Here is a 24,321-nt window from a genome sequence, read left to right as displayed (position 1 = left end):
AAATCATCGTTACTGGACACCTGGCTCAGCTAAAATAGTGTAAAGCAGTTGTAGAGTGCTTCTAGGTGTCATTTTGCTCTTGCTTTGCCTTGTGCAAGCAGCAGCATAAGATGCAGAGAAACTGCATTAGTCTTGGAAGGTTTCCTGCAGAAAGACAGAGGAGTGGGTGCTGTTTCCCTGCTTGGTAAGGACAGATGGCTCTTAGCTCTCGCCCAGGAGATGGGGCTGTGCTACCATGCTTGGTAGAACAGGAGAGCTGCACTCAGATTGTAAGAAAATGTAAGAGTATAAAAATGGAAGGATGGTGCTGGGAAGGGAAGTTGGAGCTGCATGGCTCAACCAGGCAGTCTGAGGGCTGAATAGCTGTGTCACTCTTTCTTCAGGGGACTGAATTTCACTTTTCCTAAGAGATTCTGCCCACTTTGCGTTTAGTGGGTTGTTCCTGAGCTTAATTAACTTTCATACCAACAGTAATGCTACTTAGAAGAGTGGAGAAATCAGGTGAAATTAAGTATAAAGTTCAAGCTGAAGGAAATCTCCTAGAGCCAAGTCTTCTGGGGCAGTGCTTTGGGATTGTGCTGACTTGTGAAACTTTGGAAGAGAGCGAACCTATTTCTGGCAAATGCTTTATTCTCCACTGTTAGAGCCCATTGCATGAATCTCTTTGTGGATGGTACCAAAGCAGCCGTCCTTGTTTTGCCATTCCTGAGTTGGCTGTGAAGCTGTGCCAAGGAAACCTTTTCCAGTGACTTGCTGTTCTGGTGTGCAAACAGCACTTTGGGATGCTGTAGTGAAAGCTCTGAACAGAAAGCAGCAGAGGATGTGGATGGCTCCAACAGAGAACCCCAGGTGTTGGGTGACAAAGAGGAGCAGGGCCATGCAGGAATTAATCAGTACTGCTTGAGCAACCAGTTGGGAGTCGTGGCACACGTAGGTGGATGTGCTAAGTAGGTCAGCATAGCTGTGAGATGGGTCGGACCAGAGTATCCTGCAGGTCTGTAACTACTGTCCCTGCAGTGCCTGGCCTTGTCAGGGCTCATAGGACATTGAAACAGAGTATCACAGAATCACAGAATGGCGAGAGTTGGAAGGGACCTCAAGGATCCTGAATCTCCAACCCCCTGCCACATGCAGGGCCACCAACCTCCCCATTTAATAGCAGCCCAGGCTGCCCAGGGCCCCATCCAACCTGGCCTTGAACACCTCCAGGGATGGATGGGGCATCCACAGCCTCTCTGGGCAGCTGTTCCAGCACCTCACCACTCTCATAGTAAAGAACTTCCCCCTGACATCCAACCTCAATCTTCCCTCCCTCAACTTCAAACCATTTCCCCTCGTCCTGCCATTATCTACCCTTTCAAAGAACTGATTCCCCTCCTGTTTGTAGGCTCCCTTTAGGTACTGAAGGCTGCAATGATTCACCCCACAGCCTTCTTTTCTCCAGGCTGAACAAGCCCAGCTCCCTCAGCCTGTCTTTGTAGGGAGGTCCTGCAGCCCCTTGATCATCTCTGTGGCTCCTCTGTCTTTCTTGTACTGGGGGCTCCAGACCTGGACACAGCACTGCAGATGGGGCCTCACAAGAGCAGAGTAGATGGGAACAATCACCTCCCTGTCCCTGCTGGCCACCCCTCTTCTGATGGAGCCCAGGATCCCATTTGCCTTCCGAGCTTCAAGAGCAGAATAGGCAAACTCACAGCAAAACCCATGGGGCTGCAACGGAGCCCCTCGCACCGCTCGCTCCCTGTGGGACGTCTAACAGCTCCTTTGTGTCTCCCTGTGTTTGCTGAGCAGGATGACAAGTACTGGGCGAGGCGCAGAAAGAACAACATGGCTGCCAAGCGGTCGCGGGACGCGCGCCGGCTGAAGGAGAACCAGATCGCCATCCGGGCCTCCTTCCTGGAGAAGGAGAACTCGGCGCTCCGGCAGGAGGTGGCCGACCTGAGGAAAGAGCTGGGCAAGTGCAAGAACGTCCTGGCCAAGTACGAGGCTCGGCACGGCCCCCTGTAAGGGCACGGGGAGGGGAGCGGGGTATTTTTTCTTTTTCCTTTTTTCTTTTTTTTTTTTTTTGTTTCGGTTGCGGGTTGGCATTTGAATAGATGGACAATGTGTTTCCTGTTTGATAGCACCACGCCCAAACCAACCTTTCTGTCTTCAGCACTTTACCAGAAGCAGAAACAAAACTGACTTCACGTTATTTTCTTTTTTGGTTCGCGTATGCGTGTAGCGGCGCATCCGTGTGCGCGTGTGTGTGAGTGTGTGTGAGTGTGTGTGAGTGTGTGTGAGTGTGCACGCATCTCAGCACTTCCCATTTTTACAAAGCCCTCTTCGAAGGGTGCCACATTTTTACCTGGACTGTTGAGAACCGCCATAGGAAGCTTTTTATTACGTTTGGTTTTGGTTTTTTTTTTTTTTTCAGTGCTGCTTCGGATTAGGGTTTGTACGTTCTTGTAACCGGTTCCATCCTCCTGACTCACTTGGAAAGATCCCAGTATAAATTATATTAAAAAAAAAAAAAAAAAGGAAAAAAAAAAAAAGAAAAAAGAAAAAAAAAAAAAGTAGGTCTCAGTTTTTCGAGAGTAACAAGCTGTCGTTTAAGTATGTCTAATCAGAAAAGTTAACATGCTAATAAAGTGCACAAATAATAATTTAGTACTACACTGCAGAAATATTAATTTATAGATTGCTTTTGTTGTATTTTAAGTTCTGGTGATAATTGTCTTCAGATTTAAAGTGCTGTTAGACTGAGTTAGCTCTACTCATTATAGATCCCATAATGGCTTCTCTGTAGCTATTAAGGTTCCTTTTATTTCCACGGACCCCAGGTAGGTAGGAGTTCTATTGATAGACCACAGAGTGTGTACTTTGCACTGTCTGTACCTGAAGCAATAATCCTATTGTACGCTAGCGCATGCTGCCTGGATGTTCCTAGTGGACGTAGGATGGTTTCCCTTCCCAACAGGAGTTTTAATGTCTTTATCAAAAAAGAAAAAAGAAAAAGACACGTTCATGTGAGCATGCTAATTGTATCCCTGCTACAGGGAGCGCATGTATAAGAAGCAGGATAATTAGCTGAAATGACAAAATTAATAGCATCAAATCAGATCTGGCATTGGAATCAGAGGGGCTTTTCTGTTTTCACTTAGTTACGCATTTCTTCGAGCTCCATTTTGTGATTAAAAATAAATAACCTGAATTCAGTTGTTTTTTCCCCATGTTGTGTAATATATTTTCTGTGGATTATATCTTGCTGTTATAAAAATCACTTTAATTCAGTTAGAAGAAGTCACTGGTTTGCAAAGCCCATTTCTCCTAGTGGTTGTTGTTTTGAGTGTGACATGAACTGATGGTTCTGAATTCTGTTGTTTTAAACTCTCTTTGCTTTTGAACACTTATGTTCGAATCTAAAGTGGACTTCTGAGAAATGAATGTAAGAGACACTGGTGTATCTCAGAGGGGGATGGTGTTGTCATATACTGTGGTTAATCCAATCAATCTAAGTGTTTACTATAGACCAAAAGAACAGATATTATAAAATGTATAAAGTTTATACAGAATAATTATAGTATGTTTGTTTTGTACAGTATTTTTCAAGTACAAATACTGACAGTGTATTTTGAAAGACATATATTATATATATCAAAGAGAAAAAGCTATTCCATGTTTAAAATATATAGCAAAGATATATATTCTCCATTATTGTACAGAAAGGAAATGCTTAGGAGGTTGTTGGTTGGTTTCAGTTTTTGTTTTGTGAACCTCTCATGTTGTAAGCCTACCACTGGCACACTGGCATGTTCTGTGCTTTCAATTAAGTTGTTATGGAAGTAGTGTGGCTTTCCAGGCTGTTCGGTATTACTGAAGAGGAGAGACTCTTATTTTCCATTGGAAACACGTGACAGATCTGTTTCATAGGGACAAAGCACAATATGGATTTTAGGCAAGTATTGATTGGACAATGCAATTTCTAAAGGCAAAAAACAGCATGCAAACCCCAAACTCAGTCACTTCTAATCTGCTGCTGCTGCTCGAATCTGTTTCCAGGTGACCTTTTTTTAACAACTAGCTCAGTTCATGTATACGGTTGTATGTAGTGCATCTGGTCATTCACATGTGAGTAAAATACGGTGCTACATGTCCTGCTCACTGTTTTCTGAGTGTTTTTGGCATTGTTTTCAAATAAAAAGGTCGTTCATTCCATTAAATAATGATTCACGCTTCAGGAGGTGGCTACAAAGGACCCAACATTTTGTCCAGCATTACAAATATCCGTGCACCACTGACATTTTCCCAGTACTTGATCTCAGACCCAGCATGTCCCTCACCGTGCAGTACTCGCCTGTGGACCTTGAACTCAGTGAGCTGAACTTCCATGTGCTGCAGCAAAGCTCGGAGTGCAGTAAGTTCTTTTCTAGAGGTCAGTGTAAGGCACTGAATGCACAAATGGAGAAGCAGGAGGCAGCGGCCAGCACAGCTGAGCCTTCGTCATCTGCTCTGTGCTCTGGGAAGCAAAAGTTTGCTTTCCCTTTGCGCTGCGTGGCGGTGGTGGAGCTCCCCAAGCAGCCACTGCCACGGATGCATCTTTAGCAGCTGCGCAGCAATTGGCAGCAGTTTGTCATCAGCATCACTGTGAGCATTCTTGGAGTGGTGCCTGAAAAGCAGAAATGGTGGAAATGAAATCAGCTGATACGGAAATGGTGAGAGCCATTGGTACACTGCGTTGTGACCACAGGGTGCTCCTTAAAGGAGCCCGAGGGCTCTGGGTGCTCACCCCGAGCTCTGGGAGCGCAGGACTCGTGGCCAAAAACCTGGCAGTGACAACAGGTTTTCCAACCAGGTTGTTTCCCCAGCGTGACATAAACCAACAGGAAATTCAGCTCATGTTCAGCTCCTAGGCTCAGTTCAGCTGGAGTCATCACAGCTCTGATGGCTTTGAAGGAGCTTGCAGGCATAAGAAACTCTCATTTTGTAAAACTAGAAATGTATGTATTTGCAGAATAAATACCAGCATGTCTAAATAAGTCACTGACCTCTACTCAAAACATGAGCATCAGTAAAACGCTTAATTTCTATTTCTTTTCCTCCGGATCTTAGAAGTGAATTCTTTCTTTTTGAGAAGGAATATCTTCGACAAACAAATGGAATCTGAGATGTATTTGTGAACATGAGCACCTTGGGAAGCTGCTTTGGAAGGTGCGTGGCAGAGGGCAGGGGAGTCCTTTTCTTTCTTTCCAATGGTGCTTTGGGGTCACTGGATCTGACACCATGGCAGCACTGTCTGACTTGAACCCACAGAAGCAAAGTGCTCTGCGTGTGCTGTGTGCTGTCTGCAGCACCAAAGGCTCCTGGCCATGGATCATCTTGCCTCTGTGGGTTTGTAATAACCCCAGTTATTGCTTAAAAGCTATTTTTGCATGTGACTTACAATAGGGATGTGCCGTTTTATTTTTATTGAGGTTTTTCTTTTCTATGTCAAAGAAGGAAATATATGTATGTATTAAAACAAGTGATCAACCATTGTATTTCTGGCAACACCACGAGACAGCATCTGTTTAAACACAAGTTTAATAAGATCAAATTAACTGTACGACAAGAAATGGATTGCATCCTGTATGCTGTTCAGCCCAAATCTTATTTTATTTTTGTCTGTTATTCTCAATGTTTAATAAACTTTTAAATTTGTCTTCTCTCAGCCGCGTGCTTCTCTCTGTCGGTGCTGGAGGGCTCTGCTCCCGCTGTTCCCCCACCCGCTGCTCTCCTGCAGAGGATTACTGACGTATTACAGACACACAGCACAGGTGATGGGGCCAAATACAGTGTATCCATGTTTTACGCCTCCCTGTTTTCCAGCCCATCTAAATGCACGTACATATAAGCGTATACATACGCTAAGCGTGCACGCTGCGCACACACACGTACAGGCTGTGCACACACACGTACACGCTGCGCACACACACGTGCACACTGCGCACACACGTACACGCTGTGCACACACACGGACACGCTGTGCACACACACGGACACGCTGTGCACACACACGCACACTACGGAGAAGCGCAGCCGCAGCGCTGTGCTCCCCGCGGCGCTACCGCCCCCTGGCGGCCACCGGAGGCGCAGCCGCTCCCGTCCCAGAGAAGAGATACGGCCGCCAGGGGGCGCTGCCGCCGGCGGTTCCTCGGGGGAGGCGCTCGGCTCAGCCCGGCGCGGAGCGGCGCGGCCACAAGGAGCCCGGCCGTTAAAAAGCCTTGCAGCGGTGTTTGAAACAAAGAAGCAGCGCTCACTGACACGTCCGAGTATGAACTCGGCTTTTTGCTGCGTGTTTATATTTCATTCCTCCTTGTGATCGTACAGCAAATGAGGGCGCGCTTGAGAGAAATAGGAGGGGAGCGTGTGTGAGCGGAATGCGGAGCTGGGGATCATCGGCAGCGCAGCCAGAGCTCCGCCATGGGGCTGCAGGCGCTGCTGCGCGGGGCTGCCATCTGTGCGTCCACAACGGGGCTGGCGGGGTCCCAGTAGGGATGGCGATGTCCCAATAGGGATGGCTGATCCCTCATGCTGGATCCCGCCGGCTCCGACACAAGGGGTCACACACGAGCCGTGCTCCACTCCTGAGCTCTGGGTTCAACAGCAGATGCATCCCCGGCAGCTTTGCCGTGAGGGAAATGGATGAGTGACCAGCCCCAGCTGTTACACGTGCCTCGGCTGCAGCCCATCCTAAGGGAATCTTCACTTCTTTTCCAGGGGGAGATGCTAGGATTTATTTATTTAGGAGGAGGAGGAAGAGGAGGAGGAGGAGGAGGAGGAGGAGGAGGAGGAGCAAGAGGAGGAGGATGAGGACTGCAGGAGGCAGCGTGCGAGGTATAGAAAATGTGATGTGAAAAAAGATGAAGGAATTGAGTTTGTTTAAGTCGAGGGGAGAATGAAGAAAGGGGAGGAGTGACTGCACACAGGTAACACCTTGCTGTAAGGGCTCTTCTCTGAGCACGCTGCAGACAGGACAGGGAGTAATGGACTTAAATTATAGCAAAGATGATGAATACAGCTTAAATAGCGGAAAAAAACAGTTTAGGAAGGCAGAGGGTGAAATACAGAAATAAACTGCCTGGGAGGATTGTGAAATCCCTGTTGTTAGAGGCTGTTTGGAACAGGTTGGACAAGCCCATCAGGAACAACAGGCAGGGTTCATCCCGCCTGCAGGCAGAGGATGGGATAAAAATATCCGAGTCCCTTCAAGCTTTATTTTCAGTGATGTAGCAGAAGGCTGATTGAGCTGCTCAGCAACACCATCAGCTTCAAGACAAAGGGCATTTTTGTTCAGCCAAACATCCATAGGTTCAGGCATGCATTTAATAAAAAATCCGTATTCCCTTCCTAAACTCATCTTTAGCTTCCTGGCTGTATACTTTTTAATTTCAGAGGATGGTTGAGCCCCCGGAGCAATGATGTTCAGTCCTTTACTGTGTACCATGCTACTGAATTGTGGCTGCTTGAAGCCCAGTGTACCAAGATTCTCTAAGTTCACTGGGCAATGTGGGTTGGGTTTCATCACTGGTGTTAATCACTGGTGAAGTTGCTCACTAATCACCAGTGCTCTCCTTCCAAGCAGCCCATGGGCTGGTCTGGGCATCCTGTCAGGGATGAGGCTCAGTTGCTGGCTGGCAGTGCCAAGGGAGCTGCATGCTGTGCCCATCACTGCCTGCACACCAAACCTCTGCGTCACACCTGGGCTGAACAGGACACAGAGGGCAAGAAGAGTTCTGCACAGCTGAGGTCACTAATTCAGTAGGTCCCTGCTAATGGCTTTTCACATACATGAAATTGTAAGGGAGATTTTTCAAAGGCACCTAAAGGATTTGGGAGCACAAAGCCACTGCCAGCACGGCTCATGCTGCTAAGCAACAAAGACATCTGCATATATCCTTCTGAGAGCACCCAGCCTCATTAGAGGCAATGATGTAACTTCTGTTATAAAACTGGTGTTGGCTGCACTGCCAGCTTTTTACAAGAGGGTTCTGGATCCCCAGCTCCTCAGTAACCAGCACCCTGGTTGTACAGAGGGACTTGGCTGCTGCCTGTACTGCACACCGTGTGGGCTCACCTCGGGCAGCAGGGGATGGCTGCTGTGACACAAACCATCACACAGTTCAGCAACAAAACACCATTCTGCTGCAGCATACAATGAAAATCAGAATTCAGAAAATTGCTATTTTTGGGCTGTGTAGTGGAAATGCTGAGTCACAGCTTGAAGCAGTGATTGAGCACCTGGTGGGAGGCAGGGCCAAGCCAGGGGAGCTCAGGTGCGTGCAATGAACCTGATTGACTGGAAGGGATGGAGCCAGGATCCTCCCCTTCCCAGCCCTCATTTAAGGGCTGGCAGTGGAGGTGAGGGTATCTCTTTACTGGGGATCTCTGTGTGTTTGAAGCCTCCTGAAGGCAGGCAGCTTCTTTCCATTTCAAGGTTCTCACTGAGTTGATGGCTGCCTATGGGGTGCCTCAAGTCATCGAGGGTGACCAAGGGGCTCGTTTAACTGGTGCAGTGGTACAATACTGGGCAGAAGAAAGCACTGAGTGATAATTCCACTTGCCATACAATCCAATGGGGGTAGGAATTACTGAATGCTATATTGGTATTCTTAAGGCTGCCCTGAAGACAGACTCTCAGATCCTGCAGGGATGGACAAAGAGATTCTACAAAACCATGCAGGGCCTGAATAAAAGGCCTAGAGATGGCAGATGCAGTGCCTTGAAGATGCTATGGACAGCATAGGCCTCCTCATTTAGGATCCAAATTATGGGTACTGATAATCAGGTAAGACCCCAAATCAGCAATGACAATAATCTTCTGCTCCCTACCCCTGAAAACCTAGAATATGGTCCTCATAACATAGAATGGCCTTGGAAGCATGCAAGTAGGACCAAAGTGGTGTGGCCTATGTGCACCTTGGGGGAGATGATTGGAGGTTGGGGGCTCGGTAGCCCCCCTGGTAATGGGTACATGGTCTGCAGACACTGTGGTCAGCACTCTGGCTTTCATCACTAAGAGGACCTTAATTGTGTCCCTTTGGCAAATCTGGGCCCTGCCCTCCCCACCCCCTTTTGGTACCCAGTGTGGTTATGCAGCCTCAGGTATCAGCCTGTATCTTGCCATGGAGGGTGGACCTACCCCTTGTGGTACCTCTGAGACATCCATGGTACCTCAGAGTCTCTTTGAGTCCACAGGATCACTGGCAGGAGCAAAATGACATCAAGATGTTCCAGTGTCACTATAAGATCAGTGTGACACCTGATGGACTATATGGGACTGATGGAATGAGAGCTGAACTTTCCCTGGTCCAGCCTTCAGACCTACGTGCCTTCAGGAGAACCACAGAGTACTGCCCCACAAAGGGACGTGAACTTCAACTGTGATCCTATCATCAATTATTTCCTGTTTGGTCAACCTACACTACAGTGGGCAAATCGTTCAGAGCAAGGTGGTACTGGATCACCACAATGGTCAGGGCTTACCTTCAACCTGTTCGGTTATTGGGTCATGCTGTGACAGGGTGGAGTGTATGGAAATGCTGAGTCGGGGCCTGAAGCAGTGATGGAGCAGCTGGTGGGAAGGCAGGGCCAACCCAAGGAGCTCAGGTGCATGCAATGTACCTGATTGAGTGCAAGGGTGGAGCCAGGATCCACCCCTTCACAGCCCTTATTGAAGGGTTGGCAGTGGAGGCAGGAGCATCTCATCTGGAGACCCCTGTGTACCTGAGGCCTTCTGAAGGTAGGCAGTTTTTCTCCTTTATTTCTGTACCCACAGCTTCTGCATTTGAACATATCTTCACTTGTTGCAGCCTAGGACTTTGTTATTCTGCTGTTATTCTGCTGTTGTTGCTTTGCTTTCTATCACAGCATTATAGGCTGCTTTGCCTGGAGGTAGTGAGACCAGCATACTGCATTAGTCCAGAGGATGCATAGCACGGATGTTTTTAGGGGCTTCACTTGATCTTTAGATGTTTGGCTGACACTGAGCAATTGGCCCTGGGCATGGAGCTGCTGCTGCACCACAGTTGGGCTGCACCCATCCTAACAAATTAAAAGCATCCAAATGCTTACAAGTAGCCACGAGTGAATGTTACAGGTACTTCATGTGCATTCCCTTTTCAGGCCATGACAGTGCTCAGTGAATTTAGTCGGAGACATTCTGAAAAGGGAAAGCAAACTTTTCTTTTAATAAAAAAAGAATGACAGCGAACAGCCTGTGGCTACTCAGAACTGTCCGTGCCATGCAGCCATCAATTGCTTAACTTCCCAGGAAATGCACAGAGCAGACAGCATCTCTTCCTGGTCATTCTTCTGTTAACTATTTTTAGATTTAATCGTATGACACCTATTGACAGCAAAAGCAATTAACAGGCAGAGGCTAACATCCTGCATGCCTTTAAAAATAGCAAAGCAGGGAGAAAGGACTTAGGACTCAGTCAAGCACATGATGTGAACATGATGGCCTTGGCCTCCCAAGAAATCGTGTGGCAAAATAAAGAATTGTGTAGGTGACTCAGAGGAAGGGTCCTGGGTGCCATTTAAGCAAAAGATTGAAGAGAAAAGCCTCTCTGGAGAGCTTAGCACCTCCTGCCTCATTGTTCATTATTCTCCTGCCACGTGTATTTCAGTAAGGAGTGGCACAGGAATGCCATTACACCTGTGTGATTTACAAATCAGATATCAGTGTTGTAGGAGTTCTGTTCCTGGCCATGAGAGTTGTGCAGGGAACCATGAGCACGTTTGGTATCCACAGCAGTCAGGCAGTGCTCCCCAGCATCAGGGATGTGCTGCAGCTGGGGCACCTCAGGAAGCACCCACCCACAAGCACCCAAAAGCTTCTATCACTGCTTCATTTAGACTCAGTGCACTTGTTACAAATTCTAAACCTTGGAGGCATGGAAATAGAGGAGCAAGTGCTTTTAAGAGATTTTTAAAGACGTTAACTTCCAGAAGAAGAAACTGCTTCTGTTGCTGCAGAAAGCATTTGTAGAAAGAGCACCATTGTTACCCCTGGGAGCCAGGGGGAGGGGATGGGGACTGGGACACAGAAGGCTGATTGACATAACACTGGTTTGTAGGCAATTGTATTTTTAATTCAGCTTGTCTGTGAGTTATCCTTATAGGTGTACCTTTGCATAAGAGCAAGGTTATGTTTCAGGGTAGCATATTTGAATGAAGCCCCTATGAATGAGAAAGTTAAGCTAGAGCAGCAAAGCTGAGGTAGTAAGGTCCCAACGTGGATCAAAATTCACATGAAAATGAAGTCTTTTGCTGCCCTGACATCAAATGGGATCATCTGGATTGTTATCTACTGTTCTCAGTTTTAAGAGCTGAATGAGAAAGCAAAAAGTTTCAGAGAAAAACCTCTATGAAGGGGTCAGTACATTCCAACCCAGATCTCCTAGGCAAAGGACTGGCAACAGTCTCAGCCCCTTCTGTGCCTGCACAAGTGGTGGGGGGGAGAAATGCAAGAATACAAGGGTTTCCAAATTGCACAAAATGTTTATTGTTAGTTTAGTACATTCAATATCATATTGACCAGAATACAGTAATTCAAAATATTTTTGGCGAATTGAAATCTTTAAAAACCATTTCAAACACTCCAAAAAGCAATGCCATGAAAAATTAACTTTAAATTAAATCAAAGATATTCAAGCCATAGTTTAACTTTTGACTACAGGAAACCTTTACATGTGTTTTAGTGGTTTTAACAGTACTGCATTTAAACAAAAGATATGAAATCACCAAGTGGAAAAATCCTAAAATAGACACAATGTTAAAAAACTGAGGCATCCAAACGTGTGAGACTGCTGTACTACAGATTACTTGCCCAGTGGCTCTGCTCATACCATGGGGCAGCTGCTCAGCCTGCTGCAGTGCTGCTCCACTCACCTGCTAACACTGTACAACTCCTCTTCAGTGCCTTGAAGCTGAAGTTTGTCCCTCCTGTAAATTCTGTTTACAGAAGTATGTAACTTAAAATACGCAACCCCCTGGCAAATCTAGCTGCAGTATTAAGTGGTACCTTGAAAAACGCCCCTACCTTGCTACTCATCAGTGGAAGATAGATAGGCAATATTCAGAACGAAATCTGAAAAAGGCAACACGTTTTGGTTTTGTTTTCAAATACTGACATGAAAAAACTGAGTAAATTAGAAAAAGGATAAAGTCAATCTTAATATAAGACATTCATTATACAGTGGGACAGAGAACAATTATCAGATAAACAGTATTACAATGACTCTTCTACATCTGGTCATTTAATGCACATTCTACAATCGTGACTTGCTACCACATTTTATTTTCCTGTACAGAAGGACAGAAATACAAGTAAAGACCAGTTTTATCCTGTGTTTTTAGTCCCAGAATGACAAGTGACACTGTATCAAGTTCTTTCACCTTTCCTTCCTAGAAGGCTGCTGAGGAGAACCAACAGCCATGGACTCTCCATGCTCGCTCACTGCTGTCAGCTGCTCTGACCTGGATCTCCTCACACATCAGCCACAGCCCCAGGGAAAGCTGCTGGGAACTGGTTTTGTCAGCCAATTTAGAATCCCTTTGAAAAACTGAAGCCTTAATATTACAGCACCAATATACATACTCTGGGGAAATTACCAACTTTGTTTTGCATGGAGGCATATTAGTTGACTGCCCTCATTAACGCTGCTGCGGTCTGATAAGCTGGCTTCCTCACACTGCTGCCCCATTTATTGCACAGCACCGAGGCAGACTGGCAATCCTGAAGAACTAGTTAATGGCAATTTCTTCCAACACACTTCATTTCCATCACAGATAAAGCCAAATTAAGGTGCTGTTTAAGTGGTATTATCGATAAGCATAACAATATCACATTAAAACTCAGCAGAAGAGCATTTATGTGTTAGCTTGCAAAAGTGGTTATAATTACACCTATGCTCCAACCCTTGGAAGAGGTACAATGTTTGCCTGTCAGTACAGTATATGGAATGTAACCATTTCTTGCAAGGTTTTGCAATATGAGTAACTGCATAGATGACAGCTGTTTGTTTTCAGTTCAACAAATGTTTTCAGTTCTGAAGTTTACAAAAGCCCCAGAAAGATTCTATAAAAGTCACATCATCTCAAGATGATAGGTGGTAAAAGTAGATCGTTCAACTGTGATTATGTTCAATAAATGCTAGTGGAAAGGTGACACCGATTTCAAATCAAGAGTTCTATTTTCACTATTGCACTGACTTCATTGGAACCGTTAATTTAGAAAAATTCACGTTGTTAAAAAATCACAAAGTTAAACTAGAATACAAAATTTCTTTGTAAACATCAGGTAGCCAGTTCTGCTAACATGGAATGGACTCTGAGTACTGCAGCACAGTACCCCTGTTAGTTACAGCACTTGCCATCTGAAGGGCAATTCCAGGACATGCACACATCAGTTCACAGTAATTGTGTTCAGAGAACTACCAAAGTCAGTGCAGTTTTTCTGTGCGATTTCCCCAAATTCCTTAAGTCAAATAATACTGTTCCAGAGGCCAAGTGCAGCTCTCCCCCCACCCCGATATATACACGTATATCATAAGTGACGAATGATGTCTGCAGGACTTCTGTAAAGGTACTTCCAAATAGCATAGTAATGAACTGCAGCTGCTGTGGCCACGAACACGTGCCAGATGGCATGGGCAAAAGGAATGACTCCATCACTCTTGAAGAACACCACGCCAAGGCAATAGATCAGACCTCCCCAGGCAACCTCCTCCAGTCCTTCGGTGTTGCTCTGCCAATTAACAAAGACAGATCAGGGACGGAGCACAAAGGAGGCAAAGAACATTTTCTACACAACGTGGGTGTCCTCCTGAAGTCTGGAACCCAAGCTCTTTTTATCTAAACTCTGCAGCCCAGATTCAGCAAAGGGAGGTGGCACTTCACTGAATGGAAGCTATAAATCCAGAGTATAGTTGGCTATATTTGGTTCTTCTGCAGAGAATATTTATAATTATGGTAAACTAAAATTGAGATTTTCTCAGAAGAAACAGAGCTGCACCACAACTTGTCTAAGTCATAAAAGGAAAGTCTATATTTGTAATGTCAATAGTCGCATTCCTTACCATGGATGTCACTACCAGAGCAGGAGAAAATCCCATGGCCAAATAGAAGAAGAGTTCAACAATCTTATACCTAAAAGTGGAACAAAAGTGAGTCATTTCAGGTGATGTACAGGAATATGACCATTTATTTCAACACTAAAGAAGATGTATTCAATCTTACAATAGCATGAGGCCATTAAACTTTTCAAAAAGCTTTCTGCACATTTTATTCTAAAAATAAAACCAATATTTATCTCTGCATGCAGAGATTCGCTAAATACTGCCTAGATGCATTAATTTGCCTTGAATGCTAGTGAGAATAAAACATTCAGTAAACTTATATTTTTATTTGAGAAGAAACTCAGTAGCTCTTCATAAAAACAAAGAACAGTTGGTCCTGTCCACTGAGAATAAAAGTAATGAAATCAGGCTCCAGAACTGAAACTGATGAATGCACATTTCAAGCAAGAAATTCTCCTCCTCCTATACACAGTATTACATTGCAGTACAACCTGTACATCAGTTCATCTTTCTTACCTCACCCATTCTCACTCCTGCTCTCTTGCAACAAAGTTAAGACTTCAATCTGGATACCTCCCTCCCCCCACTTTAAGAGAAGACAATTAAATAGCCTAATGACACGTTATCACTGAGCATCTCTGATCAAGATACAACTTTGCATTGTTCTCATCACTTATCTCTGCCATCTCAAAGGTCTTTCTTCAACATGTGAAAGGCCAGACAACGCTTTGCTTTGAAAGCAAAACAAATGCCTCAGTTTAAAGTTAAATGCAAATAACCATTCTTACTTTTCATGGTAGAGAAATACATAAACAGTGCCTCCAGCAGCCATCAGCCAGATAAACCAACGCATGTGAGATGCTAGAGGTCCAAGCTCACGAAGATTTAACCTGGAAGCACAAAGATTTCAACAGACAGGATTAATGAATGAATGGAGCACACTAACACAAGAAAACTGGGGTTCAATATAAATAAATATCCAGAACTATAACTTAGACACGATGGAGGAGAAGACTGTGGGTATGCATAAAGAGGCAAAAGTGTATTTATGTTGATGTGAGGAAAGCACTAAGAAGGATACAGGAATATACAAACAACTTTGTTTTCTTTTTCTAATTACTTTCTGTTTAGCAAATCCCACAAAATCATGTGTGTTTTTACAATGTAGAACATGGTCAAATGCAGATATGAAGACTCCTACAGCAACTGGAAAGTTGCAAGGATAAAAGTGTTTACATGGAGTCCTTCAGAGTGAGAGGCTTTCTTCCCCCCAGACTTCTTACCACGGTGCATACGATGCTGCAATGAAGACGTAGATCATCATTCTGTCACACATGTGAAAGCAATGCTCCATTGTCCTAGTAAGGGACAGAGAACAAGTCAGCAGGGCAGATTTGAGTATCACTGGGTTTTCCTGACACGTTTTAGAATTACTTCAGGAGAAATACATTTAAAATCATTTGGAAGACTGTCCACTTTGCTTCAACTTCACAAGGCCATAAGCAAGATGCATAGTAGATGAGCACTCGTTTCTCTCCCTTTCTCTATCTCACCAAACGTTCTACTCACAAGGAGGCAAAAAGCTGTCACATCAATCCTGCTTAATCCAGAAATGGTTATCCAGTGACTGTGAGTTAAACACTATTTATGGCCCAGAATTACATAGGTGTCATTAAAAATAAAATAAAATACATCACATTTTAGTTTTGCTGTTGCTGCCTTTCTTCCAAGCCTGTTAGTCATGTATCCCATTTTAATTCTCTTAGCCAGCTCTGCATTACTCCAGGTACTTGGGAATGACATAGTCCCAAATAATGTTCTCATGTGTGAGATGGGATTACATCCACCACGCACACAGGTTATGTTCTTCACATAGGTTATGTCCTTCCCACTCAACTGCTAGATTAAAAGCCACAAGGGCTTCATAGATCAACATCAAAACACAGCAAACGTACATCTGTTTGTACATGAGCTTGGTTCACTATTTCTTTCACCAGAATCAAGGGTTTATGTTGTTTTGTTATTCTTTTTTATGATTATGTGATTAAGTACAAGATTCCACTCTGACCTTTGTCTGTAAAATTCCTAATTTTTGGCCACTTGAGAAACACAAAGTTAAAACCTCACAGAACTTGAGACTCAAACATCTATACAAGAGCTACAGCCATACCTTAAGTGACTCTTTTTCCAAGAAACGATATGAAACACTGTGGAGACAATGAAGAGTGCACAGAGCCCCATGCCATAGATCCATGCTGTTATTTTTTCCCATCGATCGTCAGAAAGTCGGTGGAGAAGGGCACTGCCCACAATTGCAGGAACAATGAGGAACTAAAACAAAAAACAAAAAAAGACCATTAACTCTATTCAACTCACAGCAAATGTAGCTGCCACCACTGTATTGCAGCAGCAGGGCAGATAATGCTGCAGCACACCACACAAGAACATATATACACATCTGATGACAGCTGGAAGGAGTTTTCCATTTAGTTGTACACTGACACACAAGGGTCAAGATTCTGACAGTGTCTCAGACAATGAAGTTATACCTGCTTGTGACAAATTCACTCTTATATGAGATTAGCATATGCTGCTTGCTCCTCTTGAAATGAAAGATTTTTATTTTCACATTTTGCTTTCTATTCCTAAAAAGGTTTTGATCTTAGCCTAAGCTGTGCTCCAAAGCACCTGTTGTGCATAGAGGCTAAGCACAGGACAGACCAAAAGAAACTAAAATAGCAAATGAGTAAAAAATGAATATTTTAACATATGCAGTTAAACAGATGGCAACAGAATTAACAAAGGCTTTGCAGAACTTGGGCTTTATATACCAAATAAATCAGCTGCAGACTGAGAACCATAGAATGGTTTGGATGGGAAGGGACCTTTAAGATCATCCAGTCCCAACCCCCTGCTACAGACAGGGACATCTCCCACCAGACCAGGTTGCTCACCCATCCAGCCTGGCCTTGAATGCTTCCAGGGATGCTTCCATTCACAACTCCACTGGCAACCCGTTCCAGTGTCTCACCACCCTCACAGTAAATAATTTCTTCCTATTATCTAGTCTAAATTTACCCTCTTCCAGTTCAAAAACTATTTCCCCTTATCCTGTTGCTACATGCTCCATAAAAAGTCCCTCCCAGCTTTCTTGTAGGCCCCTTTAGGTACTGGAATGCTGCTATAAGGTCCTCCGGAGCCTTCTCTTCTCCAGGCTGAGCAGCCCCATCTCTCTCAGCCTGTCCTCATAAGGGAGGTGCTCCAGCCCTCTGAATATCTTTGTGGCTCTCCTCAGGACTTGCTCCCATAGCTTTCTTGGCACAGTACTCCAAGTGGGGACTTCTTTTTGTAAAGCTGTTTAATGCACAAACATGAAATCATGTTGCAGTGTATCCCAACCTGTTTTTCTTGCCACATCCCTGCTCAAGCAGCTTTAACTCTGTTTCTCCAGCACAATGTGGAAATGCATTTAAAACTCCTTTTCCAGGTCAAGTTCCATCATCTACCTTTGTCTCATTCAGAAAGAAAACACCAAGCCAAAATAGTATTTAAAGGAAAGAACATGCTGACTCAGACATTTCTACCTGTCTCCTTTGACTATGAAGGAAAATATTTGGCAGCCCATCTGTTAAAAATTCTGCATAAGCTCCTTTTCAGACACTTCACAGGTTAAATTCTTCATTGCTTAACATGCTAAACAAAGTCAGGAAGCAGCAATGTTTAAACAAATATGGCAATTCTGCTTTGCATTACAGGTTTGTTAGTTTAGAGTGCAAAGTTCTGGTCTAGCCAGTACCATCTGTCCTTTATCTACCTGCAGACAAAAAATTGACACTCTCATCACAGCTACAGCTCAGAAGATGAAAAGTGTACTGAATCAATCTGTAAAGCAGCTGGTTAATCCAGAAAAAAAAGAGCTAAAAAAGATAAAAACAATACTTTTTCCTATGGATTTTGAAGTATATTGACTTCATTAACATTAAATTCTCTTCTTTTTTGCAAAGTTTACTACATTGAAGCTGAAAGTTGTACAGTCATACAATTGAGAAGCGTAGCATTTTTGTGTCTACAGCATTTGGATTAGAGGTGAAAACACTTTGAGTTTTGCAATGAGTCCATGGAAGCTGACCTCATGCACTTTAAGGCCAAAAATAGTCTTCCAGTCTGGCTTCTCATTTGTCACAAACCATAAATTTCCATATACATATCCTGGACTGCTCTCAAATTTTAAAAAGGTTAAAGCATTTCACTCCTCAGGAGATTAGTTGCCCCTGTTTTCCACATATGGCATACAGTTTAAAGTGTGGCTAAAGCCCTTAAGACAGCAGGGAACTGATTAGATGTGACAGTTATTTCATTTCATATTTGCAGGAGGCACTTAGATTAAAAACAAAATCTGTTCCAGTCAACTGGACCAAAGTTCTTTAGATTCTTGTGTCGTCAATGGACTTCATTACATCTAACATCTGCCTCAAAGAAAAAACACTAGTGAACAAAGCAACACAGATTTTAATTAGAAAACTCTCTAATGCAAGAATGTATTTTAATCCTAAAACAGAAGCAATCGGTCCTTTAAATGGAGAGGTATTTAACAGAAAAAGTCAAAGAATCAGAACTAATAGAACTAGCACAGTTGTGCTGTGTCATTTGAGGGGAATGACATGGCATGTCTAAGTTGCCAACATTCCTAGTCACAAAATTAGCTAAAATCAAGAAAAGTTTTACTTATTTCATCATGAAGTGCAATTCCTCCAAATAAACATCATAACAAACTCCATGCTAACTGCCATCTGTTTGGGGTTGCTGAGAATAACAGTATTTGGTCAGCATTTTATCTGTATTCTCTCCTTATGTCTGTAGATAGACAATCTTTCCCATAGAATGGCTTAAAAAAAAAACTTTAAAATGACTTTTATATGTAATATTCATACCAAAATTAAGTTATTTTCTTTGCATGTGGGGCCATGTAGGTCACAGTCAGTGATATGCTCAAAGCCATTGTGGCAAAGCACGGTATTACTGTAGCTCTCTCCCACTTGCCTTTCATTGAGAGGGAAATGCTAATACCATAAAGATAACCCCTACACTTCTTAGGAATGGAAGAAGACAGAAAGAGCAATAAGCAGTCAAAACAATTAGGAAAAAAGAAATAATCACGTGATGCTTAGAAGCAACTCAACAAATCGTGCCCATTTCAGTCTTCCTGCTCCAGAAGTGTAGCCCTGAAACCAAGTACAACATCCCTCTACTCATGGATTTTCTCCTCCCAAACAAGGAGACGAGCACCACGGAATGAAAAGCCTACTGGCAACTTGGATTTTTCACTATGCAGAGAATAGAGAAACCGCTACTAACTATCAAACACAGCCAAGGCATTTTCATCATGAGAGCACTTCTGACATTTTGAAGACCCCTCCTTCTATGCACCAATGGCCTGGAAAACACTCCAAGCCTCATTTTTGAGATATTTACACTTTTTGTCTCCCCTCAGCACACACTGCAGAAATTGAGTCTAACTTATTTTAAGAATAGCTCCTCCTTTTAAGGCAATGGAAAAGCTTTGAGCAACATAAAGAAAGTTGTGCCTAAGTTCAAAGGTCTGAATACAACAGAGTGTCCTTTATCTAATAAACCTTACACTAGAATACACTAGAAAGTTTCAGTATGAAAGAGCAACCCAGCAACCCCTCCCCAACTTTGCTTACCTTACATCTCAACTGCTTATTGCTCTTGCTTTTCTCATACACCGTTTCCTTCCTGTTCTTCTAAACACAGTGCTGTCTTTTCTGTCTCTACATTCAACTGCTTAGCTGCCCTTCCTGTCTCCTAGTGACTAAAGACAGCTCAATGCTTTGTTTAAACTTAAAACATATTCCAGACATTTTAAATAGCTTTTCTAGTAAGAAATTTGAATATGCCTTATCACGCTACACAAAGTTAGCTTCATTATTGTTTCCCAAAGCTGTACGTAGGACCCTGTATTCCCATTTGCTAATTGTTGTTTTCCAAGCAGCTGCCTAAACAGACTACCACTGCTGAAGTAGAAAACCAGAAGTGATTCCTACCTGAAGAGTACAGTCATTAAATACAGGTTGATTACTTTCTGAATTAAGAGTAAAATTTTGAAAGATCTATGGAAAACCATTACTAAACACTGTTACAGATATATTATATCAGTGTCTAATTGAAAACTGTTGTAGGCTAGCAGTAATTGCTCAACTACTCGACCTTCTAACATATAGTAAAACAATCTGTTACATACCTGAAAAAAAAGAAAAAAAAAGCATGCCCCCTAGCTTTTTTGATATAACTCACTCTGCTTTCCCAGTTTAGATTCCCATTTCAAGGCTTTACATTTTGATTTTAAAAGCTATTTACTGCACACCATTTCATTTACAGAGCAACAGTTATTATATTGTTTTCTCTAAAGTGGATGTTAACATATCCCCAAGTTACAAACAGTTTGTGGCATGCTGTAGCATACAGCCTGGCTGTTCAGAAAATAATTAGACAAATTCACCATAAACAGCAGCAAACCACAAAATACTGATAGGACATCTTGGCTGTAACCTGCTGCTGTCAGGCAGGAATATCACATGCCTGTTTTTCAGCTAGATGAAGCCTAGAATTGCTGAGGAATACAACAACTTCTGCCAGGTATCTTCAAATCCAACTTCTTGGTCAGGATTTGTACAAGGATTAGGAGCTAAACCACATATTTGTGCTCACTAACAGAACGTTGCTACATTTCTCTAGGCAAATAAGCACATATTTACATAATGCTGTACATGAGACAAGCTTCAGTTAGCTCTTCTACACGTAAACCAAAGTAATTCTGCTCTTACCAGCAACAGTGACTGCTGGAAAACAGCTAGACAGCCGGTGATCCCATTTACTGGGCTGTTATGGCTGAAGCTTGTGTAACCAAACCAGAGAGACTGCAAAAATGCATCCACTTGGGCTAAGGTAAGTATTTATCCATATAGGACACAAATGTACTGAAACCCCTATGTGAGAAAGAAAAAAGGAAATGCACTTACAGCGTGTGTGTAACAGTTAGCAGCATGTTCGTAGCAAGTGGGCTTGTAGCGGCTGTTGGCTGGAGCTGGGTGGTTCATGAACCTGTGGAGTCATTAAGGAGTATTTTTAATAAACTTTTAATAAAAAAAATTGTTGGAATGTCATGGAGGACTATCTCCAACCCTGTAACATTACACATATCAGTACAGACATGTTTAAGGTAACTGTTATTAAAATTCCATGTTTGCCCAAATACGCTCCCTCACCAGGAATACAGGTAAAAACATTTCTGTGATTGTGCAGGGAAGGTAATCTGCAATCCAGACTTCTCTCATTTAATAGAAGACACATACAGAAGTCACATCTCCCTCTTCTCCAACTGTTTGGTAAGAAGAAGAATTGACTATTTCCTATTTTAATTTCATAATAAAGACTTGGATTTTTTCTTGAATTATGGCCTTCATCATCACTGCCAGGGGTTACTCATTTTGAACGAAATTCTTGGCTCTACAGCAACATTCCAGTTCAGCAGCACCTCAGAATAAACCAACTTGAACCTCTTCTCTTTTCCTATAGCAGCAACGGTGCTGCACACAGCATCCCAGCACATTCTGCTGCCATGCACAAGAGATGCTCTCACTTGTGAGCTCTCGTACTGTATTCCAGCGTATTGCAGACTACTGTAAAACTGATCACTGAAGTCAGACAGGTATCCAACAGGGCAGGAGCAGCTTTACAAAGACACCTCTGTATGCTCAGAACTGAGAACAGCTTTGTTGGCAATTTTTATATACACAGCTTGTGAGGGGAACCACAATCAAACCCACCACAAGCAGAATGCTACTCTGTGCCTCAAAGGGTCACAGGGGTGCTGTGGGAGCCTTGCAGGAGGCGAGAGGCTAAAACCCCCCAAAACACAAAGGAATAAGGTTATCCTCAGCACTAGCTTGATTATTTCTGTTGTTCAACGTTTCTGTGTATTATCATCTGAAAAAGCTATTAATAATTGAAGGCAGCTTGCTAATGGGACCTCCTGTTATCCATTAGAGGGCTTTTTAGAATTTTTTTCCTCTTCATTTATATTTATTGAGGAGGAAAGGTGACGGATCCTTTTCACAGCGGGGCCTGGTGTAAGGGAAGGTTTTAGGATGATGAACAAACGTTTCTGGAAAGTCTCTTGTTAGGATCTGGTATTCGTGCAAATTAAGACAGTGTTATCAGCAGTAGAAGAGGACAAAGGCATTAACAAAGCTATCTGTTCCCTATCATCTACACAAAGGGCCTTTTTTACCCTTGTTTGTGCCCTCCGAGAAATATTCTTTTATCTATGTGGTAACATTAGCCTGGCAAAACAAACACCGGATTTCAGACAGCTTCACACATGCACCTTTAATTACAAGTAATTCCAAACATCTTCCTTAAATAAAAGGAAAAAAATCAGTCTTGATCATCTCATTTAAAACAATAAGGTTACTGTTGTGACTATTGAACAGAAAGCTCTACTAGACTCCCACAGCCACTGAAACGTTCTTTTCTTCCATTCAGGATCCCATCTGCTGATGGAGTTATCCTTTGATGGATGAAGCAAAGAAGGCATCGGAAAAAAACAACCAGCAAATAGCGAGCTAGTCTCAAAGATCTAATTTTGTTTCTTGTCTTGTCAGGAAGCATGCTTCCTTTACTCAGCTCAAAAGGGCTCACACTTCCTTCTAGCAGCTGCAAACCACACCGTCCCTTTTTATATCATTTTTCCCTCGTGCTCTCCAGCAGCAGGAAGGGCCATCAGACCTCCTGAGCCACACACAGCAGCACAACCCCAGAAACAGCAGCAAAGCGGGCAGAACTCCGCGCAGACAGCAGCGCGCGTTCAGTGTGCGTATAAACTGAGATACCAAAGCGATCTGCTGCGGCTCCGTGCTTCCGACAGGAAAAAACACCACAAGCAGGTCAAGACAGATGGGCGCTGCGTTTCAGCGACATCCACGTAGGTCTGAAGAGAAAGAAACGGCTCGACAGTCAGGCTGATGATTATTCTTTTTAAAGCAAATCGGCAGATATCTCCTCTTTGTGAATTCGGCCCGCTCAGCTCCAACCACAGGCACATCCCGTGGCCGCTATCTACCTCGGTAGCTGCCTCACCAACCGAGCCACAGACGTAACTCACGCCGAGGCAGAAGCAGCGCCGCTTCTCCGGAAGCATCAATGAAATCACACCCGCGTAAGGCTGAGAATCCACTGCAATCAGCTCGGCGCTAAGAGCCGAGGCCGGCCGTGCAGGCGGCCGCATCCCCGGCCTCGCAGCGCAGCACAAAGGCGCGGACACGCGGGTCCGTCAGCCTCCCCCTCCGCCCGTCCCCTTCCAGTTTTATTTCCCTTTTAACGCTCACGCTTCGGCTTCCCGAGCAAGGCGGGACGGGCGAGCAGCGCAGCCCCGCAGCGGCGCGTTTACCTGCGGGGAGAAACCCGGCGGGCAGCGGCTCTCGGCTCCGGAACGGCGCCGGGGAGCCGAGGCAGCTCCGCACGCCGAGCCGGGGGAGCCGAGAGCCACAGGTCGGGGCACCGCGGCGCACGGGCGGCTGCGCGGCCCTTCACCCAGCGGGAGGGGGAAAACACACCGCCGCCACGCCGACCGCGGGAGCCGCGCTGCCCCGACACCACAACGCGGGGACGGAGGGGGGGGGAGTAGGGGAGCGGGGGGTCCCTCACCTCCGGAACCGCTCCTGGAGCCGCCGCATGGGTCCGGGCCGCCCGCCCCGGCCGGGCGCTGGGCGGGGGGTCGGGACGGGAGGCTGCGGGCGGCTCCTGAGGCGGCGAGGGCCGGAGTCCGGGCCCTCATTGGCGTGCGGGCCGCCGCGGCGCGGAGCGACGGCCAACGCCGTCCGTCGGAGAGGAGCGAGAGCCGGGCGGGCGGCCGGCCGCTTTAACCGCCCTCCGCGCTCCCCGCAGCCCGCCCGGCGCGCGCCTCGGCCCGCCCCCAGCGCCCGGCCCGCCCCCAGCGCCGAGCCCGGCTGAGGCGGGACCGCGGCGGGGGACATGGCGGCCCGCGGCGGGGCGGAGCCGCACCTCAGGCGCCGCGCCTCTGCGATTCACCCGGAGCGGCCGGCGGCTGAGGGTTCGGCGATGCGAACGGGCCGATCCTTGGAACCGCAGAAGCGGAAAGGGCCGTTCCGTGAGGGAAGCGGGGTGCTGCCGTGGTTGC

General features: G+C 44.9%; 2 protein-coding genes across 3 annotated transcripts in view; one reads left to right on the top strand and one right to left on the bottom strand.

Moving 5' to 3' along the window:
* The window catches only part of HLF (HLF transcription factor, PAR bZIP family member), a 33,790-nt gene extending 28,089 nt beyond the window's left edge, over nt 1–5,701 (top strand). Inside the window, exon 4 of the mRNA XM_031598717.2 lies at nt 1,792–5,701. Coding sequence (XP_031454577.1) covers nt 1,792–2,007 — 216 coding nt within the window. The 3' untranslated portion in view covers nt 2,008–5,701. The remainder of the gene's footprint in view (nt 1–1,791) is intronic.
* Nucleotides 5,702–11,503: 5,802 nt separating this feature from the next.
* MMD (monocyte to macrophage differentiation associated) lies at nt 11,504–24,065 on the bottom strand. 2 transcript variants are annotated; one of them, XM_031598721.2, is made up of 7 exons: nt 23,829–24,065; nt 21,143–21,224; nt 16,273–16,433; nt 15,386–15,460; nt 14,891–14,992; nt 14,103–14,172; nt 11,504–13,771 (listed from the first exon to the last, which is right to left on the bottom strand). In XM_031598721.2, the coding sequence occupies exons 1-7, from the start codon at nt 23,855–23,857 to the stop codon at nt 13,571–13,573; spliced, it is 720 nt and encodes a 239-aa protein (XP_031454581.1). In that variant the 5' UTR covers nt 23,858–24,065; the 3' UTR covers nt 11,504–13,570. The 2 variants fall into 2 exon arrangements, with proteins under 2 accessions (XP_031454581.1, XP_031454580.2); XM_031598720.2 differs by lacking the exon at nt 23,829–24,065 and adding an exon at nt 23,015–23,771.
* Nucleotides 24,066–24,321: the final 256 nt, after the last annotated feature.

This window comes from Phasianus colchicus, chromosome 20, assembly GCF_987193195.1.
Source record: "Phasianus colchicus chromosome 20, bPhaCol1.hap1.1, whole genome shotgun sequence".
NCBI lineage: Eukaryota > Metazoa > Chordata > Aves > Galliformes > Phasianidae > Phasianus > Phasianus colchicus.
The sequence above is the reverse complement of the archived record's forward strand: the minus strand, read 5'-3'. Positions and strand labels throughout refer to the sequence as shown.